At 49.2% G+C, this 13,633-nt stretch overlaps 1 protein-coding gene across 2 annotated transcripts in view; it reads left to right on the top strand.

Annotated features, from left to right (window-relative positions):
- The window catches only part of polr3c (polymerase (RNA) III (DNA directed) polypeptide C), a 33,684-nt gene extending 22,137 nt beyond the window's left edge, over positions 1–11,547 (top strand). For both annotated transcript variants that reach the window (XM_080182735.1, XM_080182736.1), the window contains exons 10-15: positions 3,753–3,813; positions 4,939–5,089; positions 5,964–6,065; positions 7,016–7,065; positions 8,911–9,060; positions 11,211–11,547. In XM_080182735.1, coding sequence (XP_080038861.1) covers positions 3,753–3,813; positions 4,939–5,089; positions 5,964–6,065; positions 7,016–7,065; positions 8,911–9,060; positions 11,211–11,310 — 614 coding nt within the window. In that variant the 3' untranslated portion in view covers positions 11,311–11,547. The remainder of the gene's footprint in view (positions 1–3,752; positions 3,814–4,938; positions 5,090–5,963; positions 6,066–7,015; positions 7,066–8,910; positions 9,061–11,210) is intronic.
- Positions 11,548–13,633: the final 2,086 nt, after the last annotated feature.

Here is a 13,633-nt window from a genome sequence, read left to right as displayed (position 1 = left end):
AGTGGGTTAGCACTGCTGCCTCACAGCGCCAGGGACCCGGGTTCGATTCCCAGCAGCACGGTGACACAGTGGATTAGCACTGCTGTCTCACAGCGCCAGGGACCCGGGTTCGATTCCCAGCAGCACGGTGACACAGTGGATTAGCACTGCTGTCTCACAGCGCCAGGGACCCGGGTTCGATTCCCAGCAGCACGGTGACACAGTGGATTAGCACTGCTGTCTCACAGCGCCAGGGACCCGGGTTCGATTCCCAGCAGCACGGTGACACAGTGGGTTAGCACTGCTGTCTCACAGCGCCAGGGACCCGGGTTCGATTCCCAGCAGCACGGTGACACAGTGGATTAGCACTGCTGTCTCACAGCGCCAGGGACCCGGGTTCGATTCCCAGCAGCACGGTGACACAGTGGGTTAGCACTGCTGCCTCACAGCGCCAGGGACCCGGGTTCGATTCTCAGCAGCACGGTGACACAGTGGGTTAGCACTGCTGCCTCACAGCGCCAGGGACCCGGGTTCGATTCTCAGCAGCACGGTGACACAGTGGGTTAGCACTGCTGTCTCACAGTGCCAGGGACCCGGGTTCGATACCCAGCTTGGGTCACTGTCCGTGCAGAGTTTAGATGCTAAATTGCCCCTTAGTGTCAGGGGGATTAGCAGCATAAATGCATGGGTCTTTGGGTTGGCGTCTGGATGGGATTGTTGTCAATTTACCCCACTAATCCCCCTGACACTAAGGGGCAATTTTAGCATGGCGAATTCACCTAAGCTACATGTCTTTGGAGTGTGGGAGGAAACTGGAGCACCCGGAGGAAACCCACACAGACACAGGGAGAACGTGCAGACTCTGCACAGACAGTGACCCTAGCAGGGAATCGAACCCGGGTCCCTGGCGCTGTGAGGCAGCAGTGCTAACCCACTGTGTCACCGTGCTGCTGGGAATCGAACCCAGGTCCCTGGCGCTGTGAGACAGCAGTGCTAACCCACTGTGTCACCGTGCTGCTGGGAATCGAACCCGGGTCCCTGGTGCTGTGAGACAGCAGTGCTAACCCACTGTGTCACCGTGCTGCTGGGAATCGAACCCGGGTCCCTGGCACTGTGAGACAGCAGTGCTAACCCACTGTGTCACCGTGCTGCTGGGAATCGAACCCGGGTCCCTGGTGCTGTGAGACAGCAGTGCTAACCCACTGTGTCACCGTGCTGCTGGGAATCGAACCCGGGTCCCTGGTGCTGTGAGACAGCAGTGCTAACCCACTGTGTCACCGTGCTGCTGGGAATCGAACCCAGGTCCCTGGCGCTGTGAGACAGCAGTGCTAACCCACTGTGTCACCGTGCTGCTGGGAATCGAACCCGGGTCCCTGGTGCTGTGAGACAGCAGTGCTAACCCACTGTGTCACCGTGCTGCTGGGAATCGAACCCGGGTCCCTGGCGCTGTGAGACAGCAGTGCTAACCCACTGTGTCACCGTGCTGCTGGGAATCGAACCCGGGTCCCTGGCGCTGTGAGACAGCAGTGCTAACCCACTGTGTCACCGTGCTGCTGGGAATCGAACCCGGGTCCCTGGGGCTGTGAGGCAGCAGCGCTAACCCACTGTGTCACCGTGCTGCTGGGAATTGAACCCGGGTCCCTGGCGCTGAGAGGCAGCAGCGCTAACCCACTGTGTCACCCATTTATGTGCCTATAGAAGACTTTGGGAATCCCCTTTATGTTGGCTGCCAGTCAGTCTGCTGATAATCTCTCTTTGCTTCTCTAATGAGTTTTATCACCTCCCCTCTGAACCTTCTGTATTCCTCCTGGTTCTCACCTGTATTTTCTACCTGACTGGTCATCAGCGCTCCTTTTCTTCCTCATCATCATTTCCATCGCCTGTTTTCATTCAATCATCTCTGCATTTGTTTGCCCTACTTTTTCCTTTTTAAGGGAATATACTCCGACCGCCTCGGACTTGGTTAATAGTAGGGCGTTGGGGAGAGTTACAGAACAAAGAGATCTTGGGGGACAGGTTCATAGATCCTTGAAAGTGGAGGCACAGGTGGACAGAGTGGTGAAGAAGGCATTCGACATGCTTGGTTTCATCGGTCAGAACATTGAATACAGGAGTTGGGATGTCTTGTTGAAGTTGTACAAGACATTGGTAAGGCCACACTTGGAATACAGTGTACAGTTCTGGACACCCTATTATAGAAAGGATATTATTAAACTAGAAAGAGTGCAGAAAAGATTTACTAGGATGCTACCGGGACTTGATGGTTTGAGTTATAAGGAGAGGCTGGATAGACTGGGACTTTTTCCTCTGGAGTGTAGGAGGCTGAGGGGTGATCTTATAGAGGTCTGTAAAATAATGAGGGGCACAGATCAGCTAGATAGTCAATATCTTTTTCCTAAGGTAGGGGAGTCTAAAACTAGAGGGCATCGGTTGAAGGTGAGAGGGGAGAGATACAGAAGGCTCCAGAGGGGCAACGTTTTCCGAGGGTGGTGAGTGTCTGGAATGAGTTGCCAGAGGTGGTAGTAGAGGCGGGTACAATTTTGTCTTTTTAAAAAGCATTTAGACAGTTACATGGGTACAGAGGGATAGGGGCCAAATGTGAGCAATTGGGACTAGCTTAGGGGTTAAAAAAAAAGGCAGCATGGACAAGTTGGGCCAAGGGGCCTGTGAGATACCAGTCAGTGTACAGATATCTCCCAGAGAGAGAGAGAGGGGACTGAGAGATACCAGTCAGTGTACAGATATCTCCCAGAGAGAGAGGGGACTGAGAGATACCAGTCAGTGTACAGATATCTCCCTGAGAGAGAGAGGGGACTGAGAGATACCAGTCAGTGTACAGATATCTCCCAGAGAGAGAGGGGACTGAGAGACACCAGTCAGTGTACAGATATCTCCCAGAGAGAGAGGGGACTGAGAGACACCAGTCAGTGTACAGATATCTCCCTGAGAGAGAGGGGACTGAGAGACACCAGTCAGTGTACAGATATCTCCCAGAGAGAGAGGACTGAGAGACACCAGTCAGTGTACAGATATCTCCCAGAGAGGGGACTGAGAGACACCAGTCAGTGTACAGATATCTCCCAGAGAGAGAGAGAGGGGACTGAGAGACACCAGTCAGTGTACAGATATCTCCCAGAGAGAGAGAGAGGGGAGCTGAGAGACACCAGTCAGTGTACAGATATCTCCCAGAGAGAGAGGGGACTGAGAGACACCAGTCAGTGTACAGATATCCCCCAGAGTGAGAGAGAGGAGACTGAGAGACACCAGTCAGTGTACAGATATCTCCCTGAGAGAGAGAGAGGGGACTAAGAGACACCAGTCAGTGTACAGATATCTCCCTGAGAGAGAGGGGACTGAGAGACACCAGTCAGTGTACAGATATCTCCCAGAGAGAGAGGACTGAGAGACACCAGTCAGTGTACAGATATCTCCCAGAGAGAGGGGACTGAGAGACACCAGTCAGTGTACAGATATCTCCCAGAGAGAGGGGACTGAGAGACACCAGTCAGTGTACAGATATCTCCCAGAGAGAGAGAGAGGGGACTGAGAGACACCAGTCAGTGTACAGATATCTCCCCGAGAGAGAGAGGGGACTGAGAGACACCAGTCAGTGTACAGATATCTCCCAGAGAGAGAGAGAGGGGACTGAGAGACACCAGTCAGTGTACAGATATCTCCCCGAGAGAGAGAGGGGACTAATGTACCATAATGTTGAAGTCTGTAACATTTGTAGCGGTCTGTATTCACCATGGAGGTTCCTTAATGCGGTACAGATCTCCATCGGGCTCTTGCCTCACTTACACGGGCCACAGTGGAGTCCGTCGTACAGGAAAGGTAAGTTGGTTTGTTTCAGAGGCTTTTTGACCCATCATATCTGTGCTATCATCTTAAACAGAGTTTCCTGTCCTGTCTGCAATCCTTAAAAATGTGCAGTGGTTATCAGTGGAAACTCTTTCTGGTTTCCCCAGGTAATCCCTGGGTGGAGGGCCCTGGGATCTTGCTGTGCCATGTTTGGAGCTCAGTACCACACTGATCAGCTCACAGCACAGGCCTGGGTGGGTCTGTGGGATCTTGCTGTGCTGTATTATTCTGGTGTGTTATTATTGGTATATCCCCGAATGCTGAGGTTAATGGAACAAACCCCCAGTTTGGGAGGATCACCTGTGTGAATGCAATGGTTTCAATGATTTTGATTTGATTTATTATTGTCACATGTATTAGTATACAGTGGAAAGTATTGTTTCTTGCGTGCTATTCAGACAGAGCATACCATTCATAGAGAAGGAAAGGAGAGGGTACAGAATGTAGTGTTACAGTCACAGCGAGGGTGTAGAGAAAGATCAACTTAATGCGAGGTGGATCCATTCAAAATTCTGACAGCAGCAGGGAAGAAGCTGTTCTTGAGTCGGTCGGTACGTGACCTCAGACTTTTGTATCTTTTTCCTAACGGAAGAAGGTGGAAGAGAGAATGTCCGGGGTGTGGGGGGGTCCTTGATTATTCTGGCTGTTTTTCCCGAGGCAGTGGGAAGTGTAGACAGAGTCAGTGGATGGGAGGCCGGTTTGTGTGATGGATTGGGCTACATTCACAACCCTTTTTAGTTCCTTGTGGTCTTGGGCAGAGCAGGAGCCCAGACCAAGCTGTGATACAACCAGAAAGAATGCTTTCTATGGGGCATCTGTAAATGTTGATAAGAGTCATAGCTGACATGTCAAATTTCCTTAGGCTTCTGAGGCGTTGGTGGGGCTTTCTTAACTGTAGTGTCGGCCTGGGGGGAACCAGGACAGGGTGTTGGTTCTCTGGACACCTAAAAATTTGAAGCTCTCGACCCTTTCTACTTTGTCCCCGTTGATGTAGACAGGGGCATGTTCTACTTTACACTTTCTGAAGTCGTGGTGGTGTTGTCAGTAAATGGAATTGAATGTTACAAATGACTGTGCTCTCACTGCGTTTCCTCCGAGGTTTGGATCCCGATCAGCTCGGATTTTCCGACTCCTGCTTCGCAAACGACACTTGGAGCAGAAACAAGTTGAGGATTTTGCAATGATTCCGGCGAAAGAAGCGAAAGAAATGATGTACCAAATGTTGTCAGAGAATTACATATCCCTCCAGGTACACAAACTTCCCTCTCCTTCCTACCTCCCTCTCCTTCCTACCTCCCTCTCCTTCCTACCTCCCTCTCCTTCCTACCTCCCTCTCCTTCCTACCTCCCTCTCCTTCCTACCTCCCTCTCCTTCCTACCTCCCTCTCCTTCCTACCTCCCTCTCCTTCCTACCTACCTCCCTCTCCTTCCTACCTCCCTCTCCTTCCTACCTCCCTCTCCTTCCTACCTCCCTCTCCTTCCTACCTCCCTCTCCTTCCTACCTCCCTCTCCTTCCTACCTCCCTCTCCTTCCTACCTCCCTCTCCTTCCTACCTCCCTCTCCTTCCTACCTCCCTCTCCTTCCTACCTCCCTCTCCTTCCTACCTCCCTCTCCTTCCTACCTCCCTCTCCTTCCTACCTCCCTCTCCTTCCTACCTCCCTCTCCTTCCTACCTCCCTCTCCTTCCTACCTCCCTCTCCTTCCTACCTCCCTCTCCTTCCTACCTCCCTCTCCTTCCTACCTCCCTCTCCTTCCTACCTCCCTCTCCTTCCTACCTCCCTCTCCTTCCTACCTCCCTCTCCTTCCTACCTCCCTCTCCTTCCTACCTCCCTCTCCTTCCTACCTCCCTCTCCTTCCTACCTCCCTCTCCTTCCTACCTCCCTCTCCTTCCTACCTCCCTCTCCTTCCTACCTCCCTCTCCTTCCTACCTCCCTCTCCTTCCTACCTCCCTCTCCTTCCTACCTCCCTCTCCTTCCTACCTCCCTCTCCTTCCTACCTCCCTCTCCTTCCTACCTCCCTCTCCTTCCTACCTCCCTCCCTCCCTCTCCCCCACCCCAGTCAGGTTGAGGTTCAGTCCCGTACGGATCAGGAACAAATGGATTCATTTCCACCTTTTACCTTGCAGGAAATTCCCAAAACACCTGACCACGCTCCTTCCAGAACGTTCTATCTCTATACAGTCAACTTACTGCCAACAGCCCGCATGATTCTGCAACGGTGTTACAAGGTAACCATAGCGACAAAACATAACCTGTCTCAGAAATCCGGTCTGTAACTCACTCCCGGGTATCTGTTATTCTGTATATAAACCACCCCGAACCCCTCGATTAGATTCCAGTCTGTAACTCACTCCCGGGTATCTGTTATTCTGTATATAAACCACCCTGAACCCCTTGATTAGATTCCAGTCTGTAACTCACTCCTGGGTATCTGTTATTCTGTATATAAACCACCCCGAACCCCTCGATTAGATTCCAGTCTGTAACTCACTCCCAGGTATCTGTTATTCTATATATAAACCACCCCGAACCCCTCGATTGGATTCCAGTCTGTAACTCACTCCCGGGTATCTGTTATTCTATATATAAACCACCCCGAACCCCTCGATTAGATTCCAGTCTGTAACTCACTCCAGGGTATCTGTTATTCTATATATAAACCACCCCGAACCCCTCGATTAGATTCCAGTCTGTAACTCACTCCCGGATATCTGTTATTCTATATATAAACCACCCCGAACCCCTCGATTAGATTCCAGTCTGTAACTCACTCCCGGGTATCTGTTATTCTGTATATAAACCACTCTGAACCCCTCGATTAGATTCCAGTCTGTAACTCACTCCCGGGTATCTGTTATTCTATATATAAACCACCCCAAACCCCTCGATTAGATTCCAGTCTGTACCTTTTTGATTTGGTATTTTTTTACTTGCTGGTGAGCTGTTGCTCTGAGTTTCCTAAATGTGAGCACTTTGTGCTTCCTTGGATTTGTGTGAATATTGTTTGAATGTTGCCAATCCCAACGTTTCCCCCTCCTGTAACCTCTGCCCTGAGCACCCATTTGGCAGCTGTAGACCTACAGGGGAGTTAGTGATTGAGGAGGAAGTTGTGTTGTCATTCCTGTACAGTTCTGTTCCCTCTTCACACTGTCACCTCGTCTGTGTTTCCACATTTCAGACTGTGGTCAACCTGATCGATCGTCGAGAGCACGAAACCCGAGAAAACAAGTGAGTGACCATCAGCGGGGACTCTGTGGGGACTTAGGAGGGGAATCCTACAACAGGGAGAGTGAGGGGGAACAGCTCCAGCAATCCAGCTTCGATTCCCGCCTCATTGTCTGTGTGGAGTGTGCACATTCTCCCCATGTCTGCGTGGGTTTCCTCCCACACTCCAAAGATGTGCTGGTTAGAGGGATTAGGCATGGTAACTGTGCAGGGTTAGAGGGATAGGGTGGGGTTGGGGGTTTCAGCCTGACGCTCTGTCGGAGAGTTGGTGCAGTCTCAATGAGCCTCCTTTTTACCTCCTGAGAAGTGGTCAGAACAATCTGATCCTGCCTCGAGGGGAGCACGTATTGAGATGGTAACTGGCAGCTGTTCTGGAAAGTCAGCAGAATAATTACAGTGCAGAAGGAGGCCATTCAGCCCGTCGAGCCTGCTCCAACAACAATCCTAAACTCTATCCCTGTAACCCCAAATATTTACCTTGCTCATCCCTCTGACATTCAGGCAATTTAGCATGGTCAATCCACCCAACCTACACATCTTTGGACACTAAGGGGCAATTTAGCATGGCCAATCCACCCTAACCTGCACATCTTTGGACACTAAGGGACAATTTAGCATGGCCAATCCACCCTAACCTGCACATCTTTGGACACTAAGGGACAATTTAGCATGGTCAATCCACCCAACCTACACATCTTTGGACACTAAGGGACAATTTAGCATGGCCAATCCCCCTAACCTACACATCTTTGGACACTAAGGGACAATTTAGCATGGTCAATCCCCCTAATCTACACATCTTTGGACACTAAGGGACAATTTAGCATGGCCAATCCCCCTAACCTACACATCTTTGGACACTAAGGGACAATTTAGCATGGTCAATCCCCCTAATCTACACATCTTTGGATACTAAGGGACAATTTAGCACGGCCAATCCCCCTAACCTGCACATCTTTGGACACTAAGGGGCAATTTAGCATGGTCAATCCACCCAACCTACACATCTTTGGACACTAAGGGACAATTTAGCACGGCCAATCCCCCTAACCTGCACATCTTTGGACACTAAGGGGCAATTTAGCATGGTCAATCCACCCAACCTACACATCTTTGGACACTAAGGGGCAATTTAGCATGGCCAATCCACCCTAACCTGCACATCTTTGGACACTAAGGGACAATTTAGCATGGTCAATCCCCCTAATCTACACATCTTTGGATACTAAGGGACAATTTAGCACGGCCAATCCACCCTAACCTGCACATCTTTGGATACTAAGGGACAATTTAGCATGGCCAATCCACCCTAACCTACACATCTTTGGACACTAAGGGGCAATTTAGCACGGCCAATCCACCCTAACCTGCACATCTTTGGATACTAAGGGACAATTTAGCATGGCCAATCCACCCTAACCTACACATCTTTGGACACTAAGGGGCAATTTAGCACGGCCAATCCACCCTAACCTACACATCTTTGGACACTAAGGGGCAATTTAGCACGGCCAATCCACCCTAACCTGCACATCTTTGGATACTAAGGGACAATTTAGCATGGCCAATCCACCCTAACCTACACATCTTTGGACACTAAGGGACAATTTAGCATGGCCAATCCACCCTAACCTACACATCTTTTAAACTGTGGGTGGAAACTGGAGCGCCCAGAGAGACAGGAAGAGCACGCAGACTCCATACAGACAGTGATTTAAGCTGGGAATTGAACCCGGGGTCCCTGGCGTTGAGGCAGCAATGCTAACCACTGTGCCATCGTGCCCTGCAATGATTCACAGTATCTGGCCAGTTCTGTATTACTCAGGCGATTTTAATTTCTTCTTCCAGGCGGCTGCTGGAGAAATCACAGAGAATTGAAGCCATCATGGCATCAATGCAGGCAACCGGAGCAGAGGAACAACAGCTCCAGGAGATTGAGGAGATGATAACAGCTCCAGAGCAACAGCAGCTGGAGACACTCAAGCACAACGTCAACATGTGAGTGGCCATGAGCGGCAAGGCTGGGTGCTGGGAGAAGGAGAGAACAGGGGAAGGAGTCTCTGTCCTCGGAGAGATTACCCGCATTCAATTCCCAGCCTCAGGTCACTGTCTGTGTGGAGTCTGCACCTTCTCTCTGTGTCTGTGTGGGTTTCCTCCGGGTGCTCCAGTTTCCTCACACCCCAGAGATGTGCAGGTTTAGGTGAACTGGCCATGCTAAATTGCCCCTTAGTACTGGGGGAGTAGCTGGGTAAATGCATGGGGTTCTGAGGCACAGAATCTGGTCTTTTCTATCAGTTTGTCAGATGCTGTGCCCATCCACAGTCTGGAGCCATTCACCTGGATACGACGTGGATCTCCCCAAACCCCAGTGTCTCTATGCTCAATCCCCAGTCACTTCATCAGACCAGAGGCTGCGTGAGAACTTTCTTTTAACGCAGTGAGCTGTGATCTGGAATCTGCTGCTGGAAAGGGCAATTTAAACAGATTCGCTATTAAAGGAAATTGGAACTCTACATGAGAGAAATTTACAGGGCTTTTGGGTAAATGCAGTCTTCGACCGTACAATGTTTGCGTTCTGACCAACAGCACTGAGAAAATTACGCCCTGTTTCGACATTACAATGACCTGCGTCACCTATCTTAATGTTTATGGGTGGCTGACTCTGACCAGGCATGTGGAATTAGGGGAACCTCCTTCCAATGTTCTGGGAAACTTGTTCTGGAGACAGATAGGGTCAGGAAGATGAATGGAGAGCGGGAGGGAGTGGCAGTTTTATCTGTTTTGGTTTTGTGTGTCTACTTTAGCTGGAAACTTTCAGTGGGAGTATGAGTGTGCAGTCAATATGCCAGCAATCTGCTAGGCTCACCTGTGTGCGTGTGTGTGTTCCCTACAGTGAGCTGGTGGCTAACAGTTTCAGACAAGTGGCTTGGCACCACCTGGGACACAAAAAAAAAACCAGAGGAACTGGACATTAATGTATTCACGAACCAATCACCCATTTTTAACATCGTACCTTTGGGAAAATTGATTCCAAATTCCAATGTTTCAATTTACAACATGGTTTCAGGAATCAGTGAGTCCGAGGACTGTTGGCAGTGGTGCTGTATTGAAGAACCAGTACAGGCACAATGGCTGAATGTCATTGAGTGTCTTTCAGACAGAGATCGATAGGTTCCTGATTGATAAGGGGATGAAAGGTTGTGGGGAAAAGGCAGGAGAATGGGGGATGAGAAAAATACCAGCCATGATTGAATGGCGCAACAGACTCGATGGGCCGAGTGGACTCATTCTGCTCCTATGTCTTATGGTTTTATATTTCTGATTTTAGTTTATGTGAAGTTTGTTTGTTATTAGTCACAAGTAGCTTTATTCCAATTCAATCCAATAAGTCCAATTCAGAGTCTGAACAAATTGAGACATTCCAGATCCAAGCTGACAAGACAGGGCTCTCACCTCCTGTCTTGGGCTTGATCTACATGATCCAAGCTGATTGGAGTCGGTATAGCTCCACCTCCAAGGCTTGGTCTCATTTGCATCTTAGCCAAAAGGCTAAGACGCTGCTTTTAAAAATTGCTTCAAATGAAGCTGACATGTAACCTCATGACTTCAACCAAGTACAGCATGTTGCTACTACACTTGATCAAATTCCCCTAGTTGCCACACTCCGGCTCCTGTTTGGGTACACCGAGGGAGCATTTAGCATGGCCAATCCACCTAATCGGTGCATCTTTCAGACTGGGAGGAAACCGGAGCAGCTGAAGGAAACCCACACAGACACGGGGAGAATGTGCAAACTCCACACAGTGATCCGAGCTGGGAATCGTACCTGGGTCCCTGGCACAGAGGCAGCAGTGCTAACCACTGTGCCACCTTGCCACCCATTATATGAATCACCCAGTGAGGTAGACAGATCTTAGAGATTGGGTGCTGTACTGGGTTACTATTTCAGTCCTGAAATTCCGATTGCAAATCTCGTGGCCATTCTGAACAGTCACCGGATGGGACTGGCAGTCACTGGAACACTGCCAGATCCTGGGAAACCTCCCTGGTAAACCATTCAACGCCTTCAGAATGGCCAGAAGGCAATAGTTAACTATCAAAGTGGGAGCTGAGGGATGGATCCTAATGTTATCTCTGATCTATTCCAGGTTGGATTCAAGTGAGAATCAGGTGGATGAGACAATATTCATCCTGGAATCCTACATAAACTCAACTCGCATCGAGAAAGAGGTACCAAACAAACGGTGAGGTGGAGGGCCCGAGGATCCATCAGTCTGTCAGAGACTAGCTCCCTTTACCCCAGTAATGTTCGGAGTGTCTCACTCAGACAGTCCTGTGAGATACAGGGCAGCGAGGTGATAATATGGCAGTCCACTACTGAGGAGGGCAAGAGTGGCCTGTGTAAATCTCAAAAGATGTGTTTTAGCTTTTTATGTTTGTCAAACTTTCTTAATTTAATAAATAACACCTTATCTTAAATGTGAAGCATTCGAAGGTGTTTCCAGCCAATCAAACTGCTACATAATGGGTTAATGTATGTCATTTAAACAGGTCAGTAGATAATGTTTGTTATGCAAATCTTGGTGAGGAAGAAATGTTGATCAGGTGTAGACCAATACTGCTCCAGTCTTCACACCCATCCTGTGAAGTTGTGTCATTATGATTCAATAAAAAAAACTCTGATGCCAAGTGCATCAAGTTCCCATTCCAGCTTCAGTGGAAGGGTGGGAGATTCCACCCACTTGGTAAATATTTAGCTCCCTAACACAGAAGTACAAAGCATTTGGGGTGATGCCAGTTAAACAGGCATCGTATCTGTTCATATCCGTCCAACCCCAGCTTATCACAATGTTGGTATACTGGTGCAGGAAATGGTTAGCAAAGTGAATGGAATCTTGTCGTTTTTTTGTGAGAATATAAAAGTTGGGAAGGATGGCGCTGTGGTTTAGGGTGACACAGTGGATTAGCACTCCTGCTTCACAGCACCAGGGATCCAGGTTCTATTCTGCCCTTGGGGGTCTGGTGCTCTGGTTACCACCCATAGTCCAAAGATGTGTAGCTTAGGTGGATTGGCCGTGCTAAATTGCCCCTTAGGTGTCTCAGGATGTGTAGATTTGGGGGGATTAGCGGGCTAAATGGGGTTATGAGGGTAGGGCCTGGGTGAGATGCTCTGCCAGAGAGCCAGAGCAGATTTGATGGGACGAATGGCCTCCTACACTGCTGGGGTTGTAAGTTTTTTTTTTACTGCAGCTGTACAGGGCCTTGGTGAGACAGCACCTGGAATATTGTGTAGAGTTTTGGCTTCATTTTTAAGAAGATCATAATGGTATTAAGAAACAGTGCAGAGAATTTTCTTGGGGAGATGAGTCTGAGTAATTGTTGTGGATCTGATTCACTTGGTTTTCCAAACAGCATTTGACATGGAGTCATGTGTTCAAAGAGAATATGGTCAGAGAGATGGTGGGAAGACTGAGAACGGCATGGGGCATCCCCTCCAGAGCTGCAACATTAACATTAGTGAGGTTGCATTTCTTCCTTGTTATTTTTAATATGTTTGGCCACCATGTTAGGTGGATTGGCAAAGCTAAATTCCTGCTTCATAACCTAAAATGTGCGCGTTACCTGATTACAGGTAAAGGGCAGGGAGCTGGCCCTGGGTTAAGTGGTCTAATTCTGCACTGTCGGGATTGTGTGTGTGTCGGCGGGGGGGCCCACACCATGTCGAGATAGAAGATTGTTGGCAGATTTCACTCCCATTCTTCAGTCTGTAAGCCCACGAGGTGCTGGATTGATTGAAGTCAGTTTCACGTTGCAATACAGCAGGCTGGGTGTGGTTTTTTTACTCTCTGCATCACTGGTCTACACTCATCACTAGTAAGGAATGAGCTGTGTTTACGCAATGCCTTTCCCAACCTCAGGATCTTTCATAAAGCTTTTCCGAGCAGTGAATTACTTTTTGATGTGCAGTTACTGTGGTAAGGTCAGAAATGCAATGGCCAAGTTGTGCACAGCAAGAACCCACCAATCACCTAGTGATGTTTGAGGGGTAAGTATTGGGTTTGGGACAGGAAACCAGTCACCTTTTACCACTCATGTGACTGCCCCTGTGAATTAGCTGAGCCTTATCAGTGACATTCACAAAAAGGACTTAAAAAGCCCCAGTTTTCAGAGAATGATAAATACTGCAGAGCCTCTCACCAGTAAACTGACAGAGTACAGAGTCTTACTGTTTGCTTATCTTTAATGCTGTTTTGTCACAATTTTTCCTACTGCTAAAGTACATTTGCAGAAAGTGGATGCTGCTGAAATAATACCACCCACTTCCTGGTGACCCTATCCTTTAACTGCAACACGCTTGATACACATTGAAATTGGGTGATTTCTGTTCAGTGAACACAACTCTGCTTCTCCACAGCCACATTTCCAGCTCTTCAACAAGGAAGCAGCCTGTCTGCCCCCAACCCCAAAGGGCAGTGAAACTTTCGAGTTTCGCCCACTGATCTGCGAGAGACGCAAAGCATCACCCTTTGTCGCGGAGAATGTCAGCACGGTAAGAAGTCTCACAGCACCA

The sequence above is a fragment of the Carcharhinus amblyrhynchos genome, unplaced genomic scaffold (genome assembly GCF_965287045.1).
Source record: "Carcharhinus amblyrhynchos unplaced genomic scaffold, sCarAmb.v2.hapA scaffold_85, whole genome shotgun sequence".
Lineage (NCBI taxonomy): Eukaryota > Metazoa > Chordata > Chondrichthyes > Carcharhiniformes > Carcharhinidae > Carcharhinus > Carcharhinus amblyrhynchos.
Note: the sequence above shows the minus strand (reverse complement) of the source record. Positions and strands in the feature narration are given on the sequence as shown.